The 22,600-nt window shown below is 35.8% G+C and overlaps 1 protein-coding gene across 9 annotated transcripts in view; it reads right to left on the bottom strand.

The window, feature by feature from the left end:
• Positions 1 to 22,600, bottom strand: part of CPNE3 (copine 3) — a 47,052-nt gene that overhangs the window by 9,513 nt on the left and 14,939 nt on the right. For all 9 annotated transcript variants that reach the window (XM_063606842.1, XM_063606841.1, XM_063606845.1 and 6 more), the window contains 10 exons: positions 20,695 to 20,769; positions 19,346 to 19,417; positions 14,248 to 14,331; positions 11,578 to 11,667; positions 7,066 to 7,164; positions 5,228 to 5,314; positions 4,140 to 4,199; positions 3,476 to 3,609; positions 797 to 851; positions 663 to 714 (listed from right to left, as the gene is read on the bottom strand). In XM_063606842.1, the coding sequence (XP_063462912.1) occupies positions 663 to 714; positions 797 to 851; positions 3,476 to 3,609; positions 4,140 to 4,199; positions 5,228 to 5,314; positions 7,066 to 7,164; positions 11,578 to 11,667; positions 14,248 to 14,331; positions 19,346 to 19,417; positions 20,695 to 20,769 (808 nt within the window). The remainder of the gene's footprint in view (positions 1 to 662; positions 715 to 796; positions 852 to 3,475; positions 3,610 to 4,139; positions 4,200 to 5,227; positions 5,315 to 7,065; positions 7,165 to 11,577; positions 11,668 to 14,247; positions 14,332 to 19,345; positions 19,418 to 20,694; positions 20,770 to 22,600) is intronic.

The following is a 22,600-nucleotide window of genomic DNA, read 5'->3' as shown; positions in this document are numbered from 1 at the left end:
GCTTGAGGTCAAGAGTTCAAGACCAGCCTGGCCAACATAGCGAGACCTTGTCTCTATTTTTTTAAATAAATAAAAGAAAAAAGTGAAATGAAAGACAAATATTTGCCTCCTGCTCTCTACACAGAGGAAAGCTGCTATAGAAGATCAATTCTTTGTTCCTTTTGCCCATCCCAGCTACTTATAGAATACTGTGTGAGCAACAAGTATTAGATGCTGGATACTTTTCTCTTCGTAGAGAGTGACTACTACTCTGAAAAAAGCTTCAAAAGATCTGTATATCAAATTACTCATTTTATTGAAGGTTTGTTTTTAAATAAATTTATATGTGAAAATACTTTTAATAGATGATATTTTTACTGATCTACTCCAAAGATTGAGAATGTTTTTGTCCTATTAAAGTTCTTAAGGTAGGAGGATTTAGCTCACCACCTTTATCATCATAATACTGATTTGCCCCATAATTACCATTACTACCCTAACCACCAACCTGGTGCAATTCTTCTACCTTATACAACAGAAAGTTAAATATGTAAGAAAATGAAACCTAGAGATGAAATTTGAGTAGTTTTAATCACAAGAAAAAAAACAAAGAACAAAGAACAAAATAACAAAGACTAGTGAGCCTTTCCATTTGAAGTCTTCATGTTTATTTTTTAACTTACCATTGCAGTAGGGATTGGATGGGTTGAAGTTCATTGGAAATTCATGTGATACCTGTCAAAGATGGACAAAGAACTGATGAGGGCTGGGCTGCTTTTCTAGGAGGTAAAGCTTTAAAATAGAGATTTCCTCTTACCTGCCACTGAGGAGGTATCTGAGCGCCAAAACCAAAAGCTGGAAACATCTTATCACTAAAAAGAAAAAAATATTTAATAAAATACTGTTTTTTCCAAAATAAAGAGCTTTATCTTTGCCCACAATAAAATCAATATGAGCCCATTTCAAAAATAATTTTTCAAAATCTTAGAAAAGTATGAAGATAAAACAAAGATTACCTATATTAACTGCCAAAGAGAATTAATGTTAATATTTGACAACTCTCATCCTAAATATTTTTCTGTGCACTGAGGAAGAAAAATGTTTCTTTCTATAGATTTTGTAGAAATGGAGTTTACATGCATGTTTTATAACCTACTCTGTTCTACTTAAATCTTGTGTATCATTTCAGTGATCAAATGAGTAAATAAATACATGAAGCCCTGAAAATCACAATTCTTTTTTTACTAATTGATGGCAAACTCATTTGGTAGCAAAACCTGACCTCAGATGATCAGAGGTTATTGGTAGCTTTTATTTATGCCACTTAATACAAACATTCATACATTAGGGAGAGGGACAGTGGACCGAATATACAACATCACGTGAATAGCCCACTGAATATCCCACAAAATGGATATCCTCCCCCAGATGTCTGATAGCCAATGTTCTGCCATTATAAAACACCATAATGAACATAATTTTTCTACGAGGAATATTCCTTTCATATTTATTCTTAACAGTTAGTTTTGCACTGAAGATAGAGCCTATGCCATGTCAGAAATATTCCTCCCAGGCTGAGGTGGGAGGATCGCTTGGGGAGGCTGCAGTGAACCGTGACTGCACCACTGTACTCCAGCCTGGGTGACAGAGCGAGACCCTTTCTCAAAAGAAAGAAAGATACATTTTTCCCCAGTTTGTAGTCTGTCTTCAACTTTGTTTAAAGCATCTTTCTTTTCATAGTTTTTAATATTAATGAATGTGAACACAAAAAAGCTGCATGATTTTTGCCTTTGCTCTCTTGCTTAAAGGTTTTCCTCACTACAAGATTATAAACAATTCACATATACTTTCTTCTAAAACTTTAAAGTTTGCTTTTGATATTAAACTTCTAATTCATCTGGAAAGTGTTTTGAAGTAGGATATGAAGCAGGAATTGCTGCTCTCCGGCAATATCCATTCTCTCCTTTAATAATAGAACACCTGAGCTAGAGACTGCTCTTCCTAGCTTCTCTGGGCTGGATGTGATCAGATGGCTGGGATCTAGAGATGGAGATGTGAGTAGAAGTGATTTGCCAGCCACTTCTGAATCATGCCCCTAAAAGGGAATGCACATTCACTCCCTGGTCCCTTTCTTCTCTTCCCCCTGGCTGGAGAAGATGAGAACCAGAGCTACGGACCCCCGGAGGGAAGCTGTGAATTGAGAACAGCAGAACTCCCCTATCAGTTCTTAACTATTATACTTACCCCTAGCAATGTGAAGTGAAATAAACCTCTATTTTGTCAAAGCCACTTTGTTTTTGGGTGTCTATTTCAGCAGTCTGGTCTGTACTCTAATTTATACAGAATAATATCCTAAAACATGCAAGTATAAGTCAGGGATCCAAATTCAATTCTTGTCCAGTTTGACAGCTTTTACAACCCCTTCCCCTAAATTCACTTATATGCATGGGTCTATTTCTGGACTGTTTGCTTGGTTCCACTGGTCATGTCCTAATTCCATACTCTTAAGATAATTGCAATAATACTTTTAATATCTGCTAGTGAGAAATTATTAATTTTTTAATTCTATGTTATATTTGACCACCTTTCTAAGCTCTCACTACTGTTTAATAAAGTAACTTTCTATATATGTTAAATATATTTAATGATTTTTACCTTAAAACTTACTAGCCTGAAATTGGAATTGCCACCTTACTTTAGATTTCTTTGCATTTGCCTAAAAATGTCACCTCTTTAAATGCTACAGATTAATGAAAAGCCCGATCAATATGTAAATAAAATAATAATAGACAAAAGCAAGTGAAATTTTATTCTGTACTCTTAACGCTACATCAGGAAAAACACTACTAATGCAGATGTTTTCCCTGTTGTTTAGTAAACCCTCAATAGGACCTATTTAAATCTTTTCAAAACCTAACCATTGATAACCATTCAGAATATTTCATAGCAATTAGATCTAGTTATCCTTCAGCACTTGTTAAAAGTCACCGTTAAAAAAATAACTTGGCAACTGCCAAGGAGATAGATATGTTAAGAAATAGTTTTTATTTCTTAACATAAATAGTATTTAGTATTTATAAATAGTATTTAGTATTTAACATAAATAGTATTTAGTATTTATAAATAGTATTTATAAAACATGTCATCTGGGCTTCAATCACTCATACAACTTATGCCTAATGAATAAGCCCCAGGGAAACCAGACTAAAGAAACAAGAGCCTTGCTGACATTCAGTCAGGAAGTAAGTAGCAAACTATATGTAATATAAAGCAAAGTACATGCCATATATGATAACTAATCACAGCAAGATATTAGAGATCTAAGGTAAACGGCAAGATTGCCACAAGGAGAAAAATAGAAGATAAGATGGGGGGATTTTAGGGAGAAATCATCATCATCCTACCACCTATATCAGAGTGCTAGCCGATGAAACAAACTACCCTTTCTGGTGAATTGTGAAAACATGTATTTTAGTTTTTCCAAAGTCATACTCACGCATCATAATCCTGAATGACCAGTCCCACAGACCAGAGAGCAGTCAAATACTCATTAACGCCATTGGGACTGATGTAATGAAGGGAGTCTGGAGACCTTGGGTCACCATTGGAGCCAGTGAAGTCCACTCCCACCTGCCAAATAACAATTGCAGCCCTTAATAAGGAGAAGGCAGGGACACCTGTGCTTGATGTCCAGAAAAACTTCAAGAGATGGGATACAATCATGCATCCTGGCGCCTACTTCCTAACAAATGCCTACCTCTATTTCCATAGACAATTAAACAAGTAAAGCCTAAATGTGAAACAACCTGATGCTTCTACTTTTCTAGATGGCTTAAATAATGAATTATTATATCCATTACTTAAGCTTAAGGGTTGTCTTTTATAAGGTTGTCTCACTAATGCTTTCTAGTCCTTAAATTACTTCAGGATAACCACGAGTTTGTAGGTTTGTACACATCTACTTTCTCTCAGGAGGAAGAGATCTCATCAACAAAACTGAGAGCTTTATGATGAGCCCAGACAACCTGCCTGAGGACTCTAAGAAGACTATGCTAAACAGATTGTGAAAATTTCATTACAAAGTCAGTTTTGCAGTGAAAGAAAATATACTGCAACATGGAGGAAAAAGCCTATGCTGAAAAATTCAGTGTGTTACTTACGGTAAAATTCAGCTGACATCCTCCCATTATATAGTCAAGGAATGTGCATTCTACTGTAATCTAAAAATAAGAGAAAACTGTTAAAATTACAACTCTCCTACTATACAAGAGAAGCAAAAAACTCTTTGGCATATATTTTTAAAAGTCTGTAAATTGAACAGGACATGATATAAACATGGAAATTACCCCTGCATTCAGGTTTAAGATACCCCTTCCCCTATGTGCCATGAATCTGTAAAATTTTGCTTCAAGATAATTATAGCAATGTTAAGATTAGAATACTAATGGCCAAAGATGAAATATACTCATTTTAAGTTTTAAGATATTAGTAATGAATCCAATATGTAGAGGGCTTTAAAAAGCATAGCAGTCAACATTTTAAAAAACAAAAACTCCATTCCACTTGTTCCCTCTAAAAAATCTTGGCTTTTTCCCTTTACTCATACCATTTTATATTGAAAGTATGAAGAGGATAAATGCATTGGGTAAGGTCATTTCCACTAAAGAGCTGAGAAAATACTATGATGCTTTATATTTCCTAAGATAACGAAAAACTTATCCTTGTCCTTTGCAAATAAGTTGTCAAACCTTGGAAACAGGTTACTTGATTTTTTTGTTCTTCCCTACTTGATTCTTTTTGCTAAAGGTGACCAGATGCTCATGTGATTTTCAACTGCCTGAAATTCAAGTATTTGTTTAATATAAACATACTAACGGGAGAACTTGAAATATAATCTCATATTATAAGTAGCCAAGGCTTGGGTCGGATGCGGTGGCTCACACCAGTAACCCCAGCACTTTGGGAGGCCAAGGTGGGTGGATCACAAGGTCAGGAGTTCAAGACCAGCCTGGCCAACATGGTGAAACCCCGTCTCCACTAAAAATACAAAAATTAGCCAGGTGTAGTGGTGGGTGCCTGTAATCCCAGCTACCTGGGAGGCTGAGGCAGAGAATTGCTTGAACCCGGGAGGTAGAGGTTGCAGTGAGCCGAGATCACACCACTGCGCTCCAGCCTGGGCAACAGAGCGAGGCTCCAGCTCAAAAAGAATAAATAAATAAATAAAAATAAGTAGCCAAGGCCAACGGACCTCACACTGTTTCACACTGATAACACCTGAATTCTTGTAGCTTTTTTTCTTTTGCCTTTTTTTCTCATTTATGCATTCAAATTCAACCTGTAGGAAGAGAAGACAAAAATGTTACTTTTTATTAGCAATATTAGAAATGCCAATCTGACTTTAAATGAATGACTTTTTTTCCTTTAGAATCAAACTACCTACTGATGTAGGTCTGTTGCAAAATATAAGTCTGAAACAATTACATAATATGTTAAGTATGTGGAATATTTATCAGGTAAATTTCCAACAATTAAGGCACTCCTAAAATTGCATACCTTTCAAAATAGTTCCCCAAATAAATTTTACCTCCGCAGGTAATTTCCTTGCAAATGTTCCAAGGCATAATCTTTTCTCTTTGCTGCATATTTTACCATAAAGTTGGGCTCTATGATATAAAATGGTATAATAAAGGAAATAAAATATTACTCGTAGCTGTTACCAACATAAAGAACGAAAATATGCTGCAAAGAAAAGAAAAAAAAAAATCATAAAACAAATATATGAAGCCCAACTCTATGGTAAAATATGCATCAAAGATCTTCTCTTTCCACTGGGAATACATGTTAAAAATTGATCTAACACCTCCTCTTGTTTATATTTCCTTCCCCCAAAAGAATGATCTTCCTTCCCCTTCCTATCTCCCTATCCATCTTTAGGGCTTGGCTCAAGTTGTTCTCCTCTGCAACTTCCACTGCTACTCTAGTCTTCTCTGATCTCTATCTACCTCTTTAAATTTCTACAACTATATGAAATTTAGTTACATACTCTGTGTTATTTTCAAGTGTCTCATTTAATTTTTTCTTCACAGTGACATTATAATCACCTCCAACTTATACCTTCAAATTCTCACTGTCTTGCCTAATAATAACGCAAGAGATATTCAATAAATGCTTGGTAAGTCACCTCTTCTGGTTAACACAAAGTCACTTATGTACTTCAGGCAGTCATTACTAGTTTTCCAAAAATCAAACACTAAAAAATACACGTGGTATAATACAATGATGTAAAACAAAATTATGTTAAACAAATTCTTTGATGGTTCAGGATCTTGCTGGAGTCTCAGTCACAATCATAAGTATTAATTATTGAGTATTAGAAATTAAAGAAAGGAAAAACAATAAAAAAATTATTATATATTAGAGCTAAAGAAATTCCACAAACCGAATTCTCATTGAAAAAGGGCTAGATTACTTCACTTATTCATTTATACCTTCAGGCTCCACAAGTGCTCTTTGGTCCTGCTGAAGCCTGTGCTTAATGACTCTCAGGTCTGCCCCCAGCTTTCAGTATTTCATAGTCTTGAGAGGGGCAGGGTCATTCTTCTACAGCACTAGATAAGCACACTGGGGCCAACTGCCCTGCATTGGTTGCTGGATGGAACTGCTGGCCACGGAAACCAATGCCTACTTTTAAAGCTGATATTGCTCTGCCTCTTCTCTCTGTAAGTAAAGTGTGGTTCCCTCTAGTGCTTGCCTGCATTGTGTTTGCCTTGACTCCAATACGATGATACAATAGGCAAAAGGATTGGACTTCTATTCCTAATGACTGACGCTGTGATCATCTTTGCTGTCCTCCATGTAGTTGGAGTCCTCGTCTGGCATTAGTAACTGTTACGTGGTGTTCTGCTCAATAAAATTCATACCCCAAGTATGAATTGTGGATTATGTGATTACTAAACATTTCGGAGCATTATGCAATATAGACTAAAAGCATAGTAAACCGTTTGATGCTATGGGAAAAAAATGAAATACAGTAATAAATACATAGCCAAACTATAAAGTATATGCAAATGCAAGGATGTAACTTACAGGTGAGCTTCTGGAGGCTTCTTTCAGTTTTGTCATGGTGGTTTGAAATGTTCCAATGAGATCATGTGACCCATCATTGTCATAATCATAACACTCCACCTGAAATTAAATATAATAAAAATATATAAAAATCAATATAGTTTTATTAAAAAGTATTGGCTGCAATAAATATAATCTATCATGAAGTGCCCTTTTAATTAAAGTAAATGAAAATGTGTACTATGCAGTCCCTACTTGGGACAGTAGGAATTAACATCCTAGAGAAGCAATATTGAAACACTTTCAAACCCCAGCTATCCTGGAATGGGGATCTAAGATAGATCACAGGCAGATGAAAAACACAAATACTGTTTCAATTCCACATTAAGCAGTTTCCAGCTCCTCTATCATGCCTTCTATAAGTGCTGATAAAGGGCAAAATGGAGTTATACCTTCTTTCTCATCCACTTCTTTGCCTTATTACTATGCAATGGCTAAAAGCCATTATATGGAGAAAGAAAGGAAGTCAACATTCTAGAAAGCTAAAATTTATATAATTAAATCCTAGATACTTTAGAATTACGAAAAATATATTTCATCAGCTGCAATCTGGTGAGGTTGGCTTGTATTATAAGTTAGATATGATGAAGCCAGATGTGCATCATTGTGAAGATCACAACTCTTACAATGAAAGGAACAATTCCAGGCTAAGAGTACTTAGTCCACTGAGGAAGTATCTACACCGGGTCATATTTACTCTATTTCCATGTGAGACAGGGTGAGTTCTAGTCTTAGATCTGGCTCTGATTAAATGCTTTCTCTCTCTGAAAGGAGAGAGAAGAGAGGTGAGAGTATTTGAGATGCATGTAATTTCGTGACAGGTTGACAGACAGTCAAAGAGTAAATATTCACCAGAATACTAGAATATTCTTTGCAATGGGAAAAATTAGGTGGCATGAACTATTACCAAGCAGAAGTGTTCAAGGGAAGCTGAAAATTGACTGTGATTGTGAACATTTAACACCAATGTTTTTATAGTATTTTATTTCAAAACAGATTATTTCACTTCTGCAAACATTTATTATGTACACTGTGCACATTCTCTAAATAGTCTTGTGAGGTAGACAGAGTTGGAATCCTGTTACTATGATGCCCATTTTGCAGAACTAAGACTTAGAGGAATTAAATAAAAAGTCTTAGAAGACGGTATGCCTTGTGTGGTAACCAACACAGGTAAAGTAACGCTGTGCTAAGGACACTTTGAAATCCTAGAGCCTGTAATCTAAAATAAAAACTTGTAACTAAGAAGCAATTTGCATTTACCATCAGCCAATAGAGAGCTTTATCTTGCTAATATCCTTCTCAAACTTAGATTAACTGCCAAGCTAAAATACTCAGGATTTTTTATGTTTACTTGGCAAAGTGACTATTTTTCCCCTCAGTTCTATGAAATGAATGCTTATCATAACTGGAAGTCTTTCATTCCCTACTTATGTTTTCATTATTCTTCAGGAAGACTACAAATCAATCAATCAAAACAGTCAAGACCGAGAATTTCAATTTTGAGTAACAGAAAGGGATTTTATTTTTTTAAGAAAATGCTTTGCAGGCATTTTGGCCACTGACCAAGTCTGACAGTTTGACTCTTGCCCTACTCAGTATCCAATTTTTAAACCAAAAACCTTTCATATGACTCTTTAATGTGCCAAGGGAAAAGAAATTTAATAATTTCCATAATTTTTAGAGGAAGTAATATTTAGATAAGGTAGAAAACAAACTATCTTAATATTTTAATAAGTTCATGGTTTTTAAACAGACATTTTTCAAATATGGAAAACAGAACTTTACATTTTAGATTTGCAATCAGGGAACACCAATTTATATCTAAGACAAGATTAAGCTTTGACAAGGCCAAGATTTTATTTGAGTAAAGATTATGAAGGGCTAAAACAGTTCATATCTTTAGACTATTCATACATTAAAATTTCAGGAAATGTAAATAATATTTTTAAACTAAAAATTTTGATTACTCACTATAATAAATATATAGAAAAAGCTCCCTCTTGTCCCCTTGAAGGCAGACATGATATTTATAATGCTGGCTTATGTTCAGATACGGTATGAGGTAAGACAATTCGTGTCATTTAATTTCTCTCTTTTCAAGAATTCAAAGACCAGTACTATTGGCTTTTTAAACAATGGTAGGCATAACAATATATGCATATATACATATGCATATGTATATGCAAGTATATAATATATACATGTATTCATATACATTTAATGGATATATAATATACATATACACATGCATATATAGTATACATAATAAACATATGTGTAATAAAAATAAATGTATACATATATACACATGGGCATATGTATATATGAAAGAGAATGCACACACCACACAGATACTACATTCAGTAAGGCATTCCCATTTTAGGCAAAGTGGCAGCATGCATGATTATTTTTCGTATTCACTTGATCTTAATGAAAATAATACATGCTAGAATGATAACACAACACGGCAAAGAAACTACTGAGGATTCTGACTCTATTCTCTGCTCTATAACTCTTTACTATCCCTATAAGCAATTTTCGAACAGTAAGAGAATCACAAATGTATGACTTTTTGATATTGCAAAGAAATGCAGAACTAAATGAAATAAAGTCAGTGATGACGTAGCAAACCAAGTTGTGTATAGTTAAAAACAAACCAAGAAACTTTTAAGAATGGAAGACATTCATTAGAGAAAGCTCAGAAAATCAGTTTACTTACTATAATAAAATAGCCCTGTAAGCATGCCACTGTGAGCAAAAAAGTTTAAAAGATATTGTTTTGTTGTTAACATATTATTACACACAATCAAATAGTTATGGCTTAGACATTTTCCCCTAGATTTACCTGCCTTCTGACATCTAATGATGTTTACTATTTTTAATATGAAAAGCAAAAGTCTGGATTTGGCAAAATGATAAAAAATAATTTTTATAGCTAGTTTTCAACTATTTATTTTGGACCTGGATTTTCACTACTGTTTCAGATACCTTACAAATCATACTTAGATTGATTTTTAAAGTTCTTTACAAACTGGAAGCAATTTTTTATGGATCTCAGTAATGAAGCAGTTTTTTTTTTTTTTTTTTTTTTTTTTTTAAGACACGGTCTCACTCCATCACCCAGGCTGGAGTGCAGTGTGAAGCAATATTGGCTTACTGAGACCTCCTCCTCCCAGGATCAAAGGATCCTCCCACCTAAGCCTCCCAAGTAGCTGGGACCACAGGTGTGCACCACCACACCCAGCTCATTTTTGTATTTTCTGTAGAGACAGTATTTTGCCATGTTGCCCAGGCTGGTCTCAAACTCCTGAGCTCAGGCAATTTGCCCACCTCGGCCTCCCAAAGTGCTGGGATTACAGGCCTGAGCCACCATGCCCGGCAAAAATGAAGCAGTTTTTCAGTAACAATGGCACCTCTACAAAATTTTTACAAAACTTTCACTTCTGCTAATTTAATTTTTGCTTTTCTGGAAGGTAGAAATTCTTAACTCTATTATAAAAGTGAAGAATCCAGGTGAAGCTTCCTACTAATAAGCAAAATAAATAAATAAGTAAATGTGAAGAAGTGTGGTTACCTGCCCAAGATCCCTTAGCCAGTTAAAGGACTAAGTCAAAACTTGAACTGTGGTCTGACTCCAAATCTTATACTTACTCCTCATTATGTTGCCTGCTTTTACCATATTCATTATCAAAAAAAGAGAAAAACAAACCAAAAAATCCCTTTGATCGACTGATGTCTGAACATAAAAAAGACCTCTATCTGTAATCATGTAAAGTTAATAATTCTAGTACAAAAGTTTCTTTTATGTATATGTATGTATATATTTTTGATTCTCAACACCACTCCATGAGTTTTCTTTTATTTATATTTTTACTCTTTTTTTAAATAAATGCCTATGAATAAAAACATTTAAAAAAATACTGAGACATCTGCTATTTGCTGTTCATACTCCACTTCCCTGATACTCTAAAACTAAAGCCTTCTAAAAGCTTTCAATTAATTACTTATCTCATTCTGAAAATAAGGATGAAAAATGCCATCAATACTGCCCTCCCTTGCTAAGGGCAGAAGCAAGCTCTGAGTTCTTAGGGTAACATCTGCTTCTATCTGCAACAGACATACCAAAGGCAAATAATGTAGTTCGAGGTTCCTATTAGCAGAGCAGAGGAATCTTATTAAAAGGAAAAAAATATTAAACTGGACATTTTATTTTTTAAAATACAGAATAAAATAGAAATGACACTGTTTGACTGAGCATTAGGTCAACAGATTAGTCAAACATGCCTACTCCTCAAACTGTGTCACTTACCAGAAGACATTTCTATTTTAGTATTCTACACACATAAAATTTAACTCTGTAGGTGTCTTACATCATTTACTTTCTTTAAATACTATCTTATGTATTAATTTTATAAAATAGGTGAACATGGGTATATTTAAGTATTTTATATATATATAATTTCAACTTACCTTAATGGTTTTGTCCATATCTCCATAACACAGTGAGTTAAGAGAGATCTTGAAAGGCCTCCAAACAGGATTCAAGTTGTTTTTAACAACCTATAAAAATGTGGTTTCAAAAAGCTGTTAGAAAAACTTCCAGTTCATTAACATTTTGCTCCTGCCCTTCCTAGGTTCTTGCTATACTCTCACCATTCGTCCTCCACCTCTTCATCAACTCAACTATTTCCACAAAAAAACTACCTAAACAATATTATACAACTGCTACATGAAAAATGTAATAAATTGTCCAGTTGTGATACATTCTGAGGAAAAGTAGAAAACTATTTGGAAAATATATCTACCTATTACAAGGAGCACTTAGGAACTGCAGAGGATGGCTGGGCGCGGTGGCTCACACCTGTAATCCCCACACTTTGGGAGGCCGAGACGGGCAGATCACCTGAGGTCAGGAGTTTGAGACCAGCCTGGCCAACATGGTGAAACCCTGTCTCTACTAAAAAAATACAAAAATTAGCTGGGTGTGGTGGTGCATGCCTATAATCCTAGCTACTCAGGAGGCTGAGGCAGGAGAACTGCTGGAACCTGGGAGGTGGAGGTTGCTGTGAGTGGAGATCGTGCCACTGCATTCCAGCCTGGGTGACAGAGCAAGACGACGTCTCAAAAAAAAAAAAAAAAAAAACTGCAGAGGATTATTGATTTTAATAGCAATGAGAGTTTCATTGCAGGGCACAGAAGATTCAAATATGAAATAAGAAAAGGTAAATATAGAATAAGAAACTATGTTGGAATTGAATTGGAGAAATAAGTCCACATTTATAATTTAAAATTTTAATATCATATATACATACATAATAAACAGATAAACACAAATATACATATTTCTTAGCTGTGTCCACTTAAAAGGCCTAAAAGCAATGATATCCAGTAGCAATGAGCACATTCAGCACTCAGATGTCAGTGTCTAAATACTACTACCCTCTTGCAGGAATAGGGCTTATTAAGACACATGGCTCATACCAGCTCTGGGACAGAAAAAGTACAAGGGGAACTGAGAACATACTCTAACTTAAGAGACTGCTCAAAGATGAATGAAGTCAAAAAGAAAAACCAAGAGCCATTTTAGAGACTACGAGCTCTCTCTAGTCAAACATGGATGAATCTGAGCAGCAAAAATACAATAATGAGTTAAATACAAAGCATACACTGTTATAACAATCCATGAATTTATAATGATACTAAAAATAAAAGGAGAGAAAGAGAGAGATGAAAGAGGAATGCCTGCTAATATAACTAAAAAGGATGAAAGATTTTGAAAAATCACTATTTTACTACCCATAATACAATAATTGATTAGGCAAGGATCATCAATGGATGCTAAAACCACTGGTTGAAGTGCTAGAGAACAGGTAATTCATGCAGTCTCATAGTTTCACACCACATAGCACTTATTAATTAAAAAGGGGAAAAATGAGACCTTATCATGGTGAGATCTGGCGGTCACCAGCTTAACCAAGTAGCCAAGCATGACATCATCAATGCTGGGCAGCCTGGCACCATGAGCCTCCTGAAAATGTAAAGAAAAGGAACACACACAGTGTTTGACAGAAATGTTTGATCTGGATCTAGTTGTGAGGAAACGGAAGAATCCAGAATGTTGGACATTCTGGTCTTGATTTTCAAGAGATTCAATGGCATCAAGGTATAAGGAAGGTAGGGAGAAGAGTCCTCTATTGGGAATATAATAGTCAAATCCAAAATTTGAGCCTTGACTGGATTCTGAACAAAACAAAGCAAAACAAAATATACACAAAACCTGTGGGACAACTGAGGAAATCTGAAGATTAATGGTATACCAAATAATGTTACATTTAGTTATGTCAAATGTTAATTTCTCAAGTATTATTGTATAGAATGTCCCTGTTCTTTAAACTACCTGCTGTAGCATTTATTTATTTATTTATTTTGAGGTGGAGTCTCGCTCAGTCGCCCGGGATGGAGTGCAGTGGTGCGATCTCAGCTCACTGCAACCTCCACCTCCTGGGTTCAAGCAATTCTTGTGCCTCAGTTTCCTGAGTAGCTGGGACTGCAGGCAAGTGCTACCACACCTGGCTAATTTTTGTATTTTTAGTAGAGATGGGGTTTCACCATGTTGGCCAGGCTGGTCTCGAGCTCCTGACCTCAAGTGATCCACCTGCCTTGGCTTCCCAAAGTGCTGGGATTACAGGCATGAGCCACCACACTTGGTCTGCTGTAGCATTTAAAGATAAGAGTTATTATATCTGTAGCTCCATTAGGATGATTATGCAAAAGGAAAATACATGTGTGCATAAGTGTGTGTGTGAGAGAGAGAGAGAGAGAGAGAGGGACAGAGATAGAGAAAGACAGAGAGCACAAGTATGTGGGAGTGTGTGTTCATTTGGTGAATCTAGGTGAGGGGTGCAGAGGAATACATTTAGTGTTCTTTATAGGACTTAAAATTTTTCAAAATAAAAATCATAAAGTATGGTAGCACCTCCTCATTGAAAGAAAAAAATATGAACATGGTGATCTTGTGTCTCTGGCTATATGTAAGTATGAACTCAGATTGATACTTTTATAAATATAAGCTTTTTAAAATTCAGATTACAATAATTTCAAAGAACACCTCCACTCTGCTTTTCAAATTCAAATATTCACCTCTGTCCGATGAACCATTAGCCAGTTTCCATCAGATGTCTGCTTGTGGAATTCCAGGTATGGGTCTGACTTTCCAAATAGATCCTACATTTAAAACAAACAACAAAAAGCATTTGTTCTCCTCTGAACCCATGAAACCATGTGTGACCATACTTTACACATGTTGGCAACCACCTGAAGTCTAACTCTATAGTATTGATAGTAAATATACATCCCATCACCTTTCTCCCTAACTTAGAAACTTACTGAAGTCTACTAGGGAGAATTATCAAAGTGCTTGTGATAAATGCTCATAATCCTGTATATCATACCCTGACTTCTCAAAAACATGACAGTTTTAAAATACAGTGGTCAAATATACCATAAAATATGTTTTTGCCTTGTTTTCACCTTTAACCATTTTCATTCACATATCACTGAGTAGTTTTATATAAATGATATCACAAACATTAGCCATACCAACTCTATGGAGACAGGGCAGTTATCAGTGAGAAAATGGATTCAGAGGGGTAAATGATTTTCCCAAGATCACATATCTAATTAATTAATGGATCCAGGCTTTAACTTCATATCTCAGCCTTCTATGTCCAAAACTCCTTCATCAAAACCACACATTTCTTTACATACACAAATGACCAGAGGTAGATATGTGGAACACATAAAAGAAACACTTCAAGGGCACAAACTACATCTTCTATTTCTCCTGTAATTCACCACAGAACTCCTATACAATGCTCAAGCACACTAAGTGCTCAAAAATACTGTTATCACCATCCTCAATACACACATAACCACACACATACAGAGAGATAAAATTCGGGGAAAATGTACGAATCACTCACAGAGGTTAAACTCAGGTGGTAAGACTATGGATGATTTTTTCTCGTTTTCATGTATCTTCATTTTGAAATGTGCATACTCCTTAACATTCATGACTTGTTAGTTTTGAAAATGAAAGGACATTTGTTAATCCCACAGGAATATATGCAGATACATCCCTGAGCTGAAGATTTCTTTAGTCCGGAATTAACTTCAGTATTAAATTAAGAACTAAAATAAAATTATTTCTCTCTTGAACACAAAGTTTAATGTCAAGCAAATAAGATATTTGGTACAGTCAAAAATATAAACACAAAGACTGTGTTTAACCTTATCTCTAAGAAGAATCTTAAGTGAATGAAATAAAAGCAGAATATCCTTGTTATTATTTTGAAGGCTAAAAACCAATACTTGTTTGAAGGTTCATTAAGTTGCTAGTATTAGAACTAAAACAATAATTAAACTCCCTGGCTCTGATCTCCAGGATATGTTAAGTACAAGAAGCAAAGTGGAGGAAAGTGTACATCTAGTATGCTATGTTTATGCAAGGGCTGGGGGTGGAGAACATAAATACAAATACATACATACACACATACATATGAACACATACACACACATGAGTATACATACACACAGAAAAACCCTTAGATATTTAGGAAACAGAATGATTAAATTATAAAACACAACTTTTTAAAAATTATTATCTACATGGAGGAAAGCGGAAGCAAAGTAGACCAGGAGAGAAGTTAAATTTCTTAAGTACCTTGTTTTGTAGATTTTAGAGCCATGTAAATTTTTTACGTGATTATAAAACAAAATTAAATCAAAATGGGTTTTTAAAAAAGCAACCCCTAAATATCAAAAGCAAAATGAAAGTAGGTCTGTGACAGCATAACCACACAAAGGAATTATTTCTTTAAATCATAAGAATGTGACTATGTAACAAAAGTGGAATATACACACCTTAAAGACAAAAATAACTTCAAAGAAAGCTCAAACTTTTCAGTAAAAATACTGTTAATAATATTGATATTTTTATTCTAAAACTATTAACGTTGTGTGAGACAAAACAGATAAGCAATTGTGTTAATATATTTAAAAACCAAGAGAAATGAGGTATGAATATAAAATAAGTGCCTGTAATTCTATATTTTTTTTAATTATCTCTGTTGTTTTGGAGACGTCACCCAGGCTGGAGTGTAGTGGTACGATCCCGGCTCACTGTAACCTCCCCGTCCTGGGTTCAAGCAATTCTCATGCCTCATCCTCTTGAGTAGTTGGGACTACAGGTGCATGCTACCATGACCGGCTAATTTTTGTATTTTTACTAGACACGGGGTTTCGCCATGTTGGCCAGGCTGGTCTTGAACTCCTGACCTCAAGTGTTCTACTCACCTCCCAGAGTGCTGGGATTACAGGCGTGAGCCATCATGCCCGGCCAGTAATTCTATATTTGAATTGGAAATAGTTGTGTAATTTCATGATTTAGTTTTTCTTAAAAAAAAAAAAAAAAGTCTTTTCTGTATCTGTCCACTGAAAAGCCCTAGAAACCATGAATGACAATAACCCACAACAGTGAGTACCCCTAGCAGTGGGCTGTGGTCTCTAAATACCAATTCCACCAAAATGAAGTAAGGTTCCTTTTAATCTGCCAGTCTAAGGCAGAAACTAGATAAAATAAGCTTGGGACATGGCTTATTAAAGACAAAAAGAACTTCAAAAAGAAGTTCTTTGAAGCTCTTGTCATCCCACAGAGCAAGGAAATTATCCAAAGACTCCTGGAGTTGTGCTAAATGGTCTCACGAACAAGCTTAAAGGAATTCCCTCAGGCCAAAGTTGGAATAACTTAAGTATCTATGAGAAGTAATCCATTGCAGTTATAAATATTTAAATCTATTACTTTACAGCAATTCTAAAACAGAACAAAACACACAAACATAAAAACTTCACTGGTCACATTTAGCGGATGCTAGGGAACCAACTTATAATTTTGAAAAATGGTAAATATGGGGGAAAAGTCAAACATTTTAACTTGCTTTTCCTATATAAACTATACCACAAAGTAAATAAATACTTAATGTGGGGAAGTTTCTCTCTATAGAAAGATTCTTGCTAAGAAACAAAAGCAATGATAGAGTGACGATATCACTATTTTACAGATTTTTTTTCCTTCTTTTTTTGAGACGGAGCCTTGCTCTCTCGCCAAGCTGGAATGCAGTGGCATGATCTCGGCTCACTGCAACCTCCGCCCCCCAGGTTCAAGTGATTCTCCTGCCTCAGCCTCCCAAGTAGCTGGGACTACTGGCACGCACCACCACGCCCAGCTAATTTTTCTATTTTTAGTAGAGATGGTGTTTCACCATGTTGGCCAGGCTGATCTCAAACTCCTGACCTCAGGTAAGCCACCTACCTCGGCCTCCCAAAGTGCTGGGATTACAGGCATGAGCCACCACACCGGGCTTACAGACTCTTAATAATAAAACCAGGTAGTTATCATCAATGATCACAAACATCCCGAAAACACACAAGTCAGTGTGAGCCTCCTGATGGAATTACATGCCACCATTGATGAAACTGTCTTGCCAACAATTAAAAATGCCAGCAGATCATACTTCTAGATTCAACTGCCAGGTTACAGAAATCAGAAAATAAAAGTAGAGAGAGAAACATGTTAAATGACACCACAGGATTTAATTAGCCATATGCAGAATATGGAAAATTCTTTTTTGAAAAAAAAAAAGATGGAGTCTTGTAATTATAATGCACTACAGCCTTGAACTCCTGGGATCAAGCCATCTGCCTGCCTCAGTCTCCTGAGTAGCTGGGACTACAGGTGTGCATCACCTGTGCCCAACTTGAATGTGGAAACTTGTGCAGGATAAAGAAATCAGTTTTCTCCATTGAATAAATTCCACGATGGATGGAAGAATAGATACAAAGGAAGGAAGGGAGGGAGGAAAAGAAGAAAGAAATAAAAGAAAGGAAGAAATTTACAGATTTAAAAGGACGTAAGACACACTTTAAACAATTATATTTTTTAAAGTGTCTTCAGAGATACATCAACATATTGATGGATGAAATGATATAAAGTCTGGGAGGAGAGAAAGTAGATAAGGGTAGAGATTAAATGAAATTGGCCATGAGTTATAATTGTGGAAAATGGGTGATGAGAACATGAAATTTTTTAAAAAGAGTCTTCTAGTTTTGTATATATTTAAATTTTTCCACAATTAAAAAAAAAAAAAGTCCCCAGCCTATAGTCTAAAATGTTTTCTTTAAGTTTTTTGTTGTTGTTGTTTTTGTTTTTACTTGAGACAGAGTCTTGTTCCATTACACAGGTGAGAATGCATGATCACTGCTCACTGTAGTTTTGACCTCCTGGGCTCAAGCAATCCTCCCACTTCACATGGGATTACAGGCACACGCCACCACACCCAGCTAATTTTTGTATTTTTTGTAGAGATGGGGTTTCGCCATGTTGCCCAGGCTGGTCTCAAACTTCTGAGCTCAAGTGATCTCCCCACCTCGGCCTCCCAAAGTGCTGGGATTACAGGCATGAGCCACCATGCCTAGCCCTAAAATGTTTTCAAACTGAATTGCAAACAATGAAGAATATTGACTAGATTATAGAATTAAGTACAAAAAGCTGGGCTCAGGGGCTCACACCTGCAATCCCAACACTTTGGGAGTATGAGATGGGAGGATTGCTTGAGCCCAGGAGTTCCAGACCAGCCTAGGCAACATAGTGAGACTCTGTCTCTAAAAAATATAGATAGATAGATAGATAGATAGATAGATAGATAGATAGATAGATAGATAAGATAGATAAAAGAATTATTATAATCCATGCTATATACTAAATTGTTGTGTTATTATGTATTGGCACTCATCCTTAATAAAAAAAAATTGACCTTTGAATGCAAAGAGGATAATTGACCTATAATCAATAAAGCACAGAGTTTTCACTTTTTTCCTAAAGATAATTCAACTGTATTCTTTCATGCCTTTTACAGTAACATTAATGCTTCTTTTCAACTCCTCTCTTAACCTAAACAAATCCTTTGATTACATCTAGATGAAAGAGGTGAAGAGAAATGGGTTCTGCTTAAACATACAACACACACACACACACACACACACACACACACACAAAATTTGAAAGTAACTAGTACCCTATGTGATGCTCAATGATGGAGTTCACGATATTAACTGCATTTTTATTTTCTTAAAAAAGAGGCAAAACATGACAACCTTTTTGAAATCTGCAGAGTCTACCCACCTTATTATCCAGTTTTCTGGCTTCCATTTCAAACAAGACCACTCTATTATCTTTTATTTCTTCAGCTGAAATCTATGAGTAGATCAGGTAAGTGAAAGAAAATATGTTTTAGGAATTCTGATAGACACTTAAGCACTGATTTATTCTGTTATCTAATATAAAGCCTACACTAATATAAATGAATCTAAAATGTTTCATAAGAAAATGGCATCATTAAAAAAGATCTACCATTATTTCTTTTATGTGTGTGAAATAAAGATTTTCCCAAAATATGCCCAGGTCTGCATTAAGCAATGTCTTTTGAAATGTGGTTGCCCAAATTGGATCTCCCTATTCAAGAGAAATGTCAAAACCCCAGAAGACTGAGAATACCCTCTACACAACACTGAAGTTCCCTGAGCACCGAGAAGCATGAATAAATCATACCTAGAACACTCTATACATTGATATTATCAGATCAATGTCTTTCATCCAGTGTAACTGAAAAACTCATTCTTCTTAAAAATAAGTATCAGTCTATCATGCCCTACAACAAGGAAGCTAACTACTGATAATGTTCTCTTTCCCACAAAAATCAACACCCTGAACATTCTTATGCCTTTGGAAATTTAAACTATAGCAAAACAGCTGCTTAGAGAAATGTATTTGATAATCATGATAACCTTGAAACATAGCTCTCTCAGGGAACTAGCCTTACATTCTCAGAGGGAGCTAAAGTTAAAATACTATCACTCCAGGCAGTAGTTATCTGTACAGACACTCTAGAAGATAAGGTTTACAGGCTTGGCATTATATAATGGGAAATGTGAAATACAATAAAGCATATATTCATTTGCTTAAAGCCAGTAATCAGCAATGAAAAGCCCAGGTGGGAGGATGGGCAGCAGATAGCAAGCACAAAAAATGATGGTAAAGAGTTTATAGGTTCATTGACCATGTCATAATATAACATCCCTCTGGAATAAAATCCACTAGGGAAAATTTCTGTCATGTTGAGAGGACTATGTTTCTCCAGTAGAGAACCAAACTGATACAGATTATTAAGCAGTTTCTCTCTCACGTAAGAATAGACACTTCCACAGAGAAGGGGCAGGTATCGCTAAAGGTGCACTTGACCTCTACGGACAACTTAGAAAAACTGAAAGAAGGGATTACCACACTGCATGTTTCTCCTGGTTTGCACAATACATTTTCCATTTGTGATAACTACAAGACATGGGTGGATGGAATGCAACATTCAAGATTGAGTGACAAAGCATGGCTGTAGAATATTTCTCTGATATGGACAGTTTCGGCATGTCCTATCATGCTAAATCTTTTGAGACAAAAGACAAATATCTTATTTTTACCGTAATGCTCCCTTTTCCTGCAGGTCTGCCATTTTTTATCACCAGTGGTCGAGTTAGCTTCTTGCTGGAAACAATCTGTTAGAATTAGAAAGTGATACAGAGTCATTTCCCTTCAACCTAAGAATTTTTAAATGAAATAGTTTCAGCAAAAAAGACTGAGTATAAGGTTCACTTAAAGTCATTAGAAATAGAAACATTCAGTTGATTTCTTAAAGATTTAGATCATCTACATACTTAGGGCCAGGTGCAGTGGCTCATGCCTGTAATCCCAGCACTTTGGGAGGCTGAGGCGGGCAGATTACCTGAGGTCAGGAGTTTAAGACCAGCCTGGCCAACACGGTGAAACCCCATCTCTACTAAAAATACAAAAATTAGCCAGGTGTGGTGGTGGGTGCCTGTAATCCCAGCTACTTGGGAGACTGAGGCAGGAGAATCACTTGAATTCAGGAGGCAGAGGTTGCAGTGAGCCAAGATCGCACCGTTGCACTCCAGCCTGGGCAACAAGAGTGAGAGTCCATCTCAAAAAAAAAAAAAAAATCTAAATATTTAAAACCCATTGGAAAAAACTTCTAAGGAGCCTACCCTGGCAGATACAATCTACCTACCCACTAGTTTCTTAACCTCCTATGTATGTGAAAGTTTAAATTGTTCCTTGTAATGGAAAAAGAGGACTGGATTCTCATCGCATAAACAAATCACTTAGCTGAAACCTTCTAGGTAAAAGATGGGCTTCAGAACACTCAATAAATAAGATTCAAGGCCAGGTGCAGTGGCTCACACCAATAATCCCAGCACTTTGGGAGGCTGAGGTGGGAGGATTGCTTGAGCCCACAAGTTCAAGACCAGCCTCGGCAACATGCCAAAACCTGTCTCTACAAAATAATACAAAAATTAGCCAGGTGCAGTGGCGTGTGCTTATAGTCCCAGCTACTTGGGAGGCTGAGGTGGGAGGATCACTTGAACCTGGGAGGTCAAGGCTGTAGTGAGCTGTGATTGAGCCACGACACTCCAGCCTGGGTGACTTAGTGAGACCCTGTCTCAAAAAAAAAAAAAAAAGGATTCAATTTTTCTACTGAGACACAACCTCAATATTTAACTCCCCAAAAATGTCATATTGCTTTAAGGAATATAGTATACCTAGGTTCTTTCAAACAGATATACATCTGATATATCTGTTTGAAAGATATATCAAATTCATAGGAATTTTAGCTACACTGGGATTTTTTTCCCCAAAAAAAGAAATACTTCCTCAATTTTTTCTTTGATATTATTTATCAAAGTTTCAGAAAACTGATCAGTTTCATATTGCTTTTGAGATACAGAAAATACCATAATCTCCAAACAATTCAACCTTGAAAAATAAACTTGTAAAAGACATATGTGAGTGACAAATGTCATATATTGAAAAAAAAATTACTCCTCCCTCCTAAAACTTTCTTCAGTCTATGCAAATGGTCATAATCTCTCCTTATGAATCAGATTAACCTAGGAGCAAAATGGGGAGCCATGAGACACGTCCCTACCCTGACCAAACTTATCATATACTGGGAAGACAGATAATTAAGCAACTATTAAAAAGTATGGTGAGAAGTACCAGACAGTAAGTACCAAGTGAGCTCAGGAAAGGATTCCAAACTAATCTAGAGGGTCAGAGAAGGTTTATCAGGGGGAATAAGGTTGAGTAAGAGCAAGCCAGGTAAAGGGGATGGTATTGGGGCATTGCGAGTCAGGAGGTGCCAGTCTCACTAGTTAGAAGATCAGAGAAGTTGCTGTTATCTTGAATGCATTTATGGCTTGAACATAACAAAACCGTAGAGAACTCTGCAGCAGCTAAAGTGGAGGTATTACTTAATAAAATGCCTCATGAAGCATCCCTTACTCAAAAGAATTAACAGGCTTTTTCATA

The sequence above is a fragment of the Pan paniscus genome, chromosome 7, assembly GCF_029289425.2.
Source record: "Pan paniscus chromosome 7, NHGRI_mPanPan1-v2.0_pri, whole genome shotgun sequence".
Classification (NCBI taxonomy): Eukaryota; Metazoa; Chordata; class Mammalia; order Primates; family Hominidae; genus Pan; species Pan paniscus.
The sequence above is the reverse complement of the archived record's forward strand: the minus strand, read 5'-3'. Positions and strand labels throughout refer to the sequence as shown.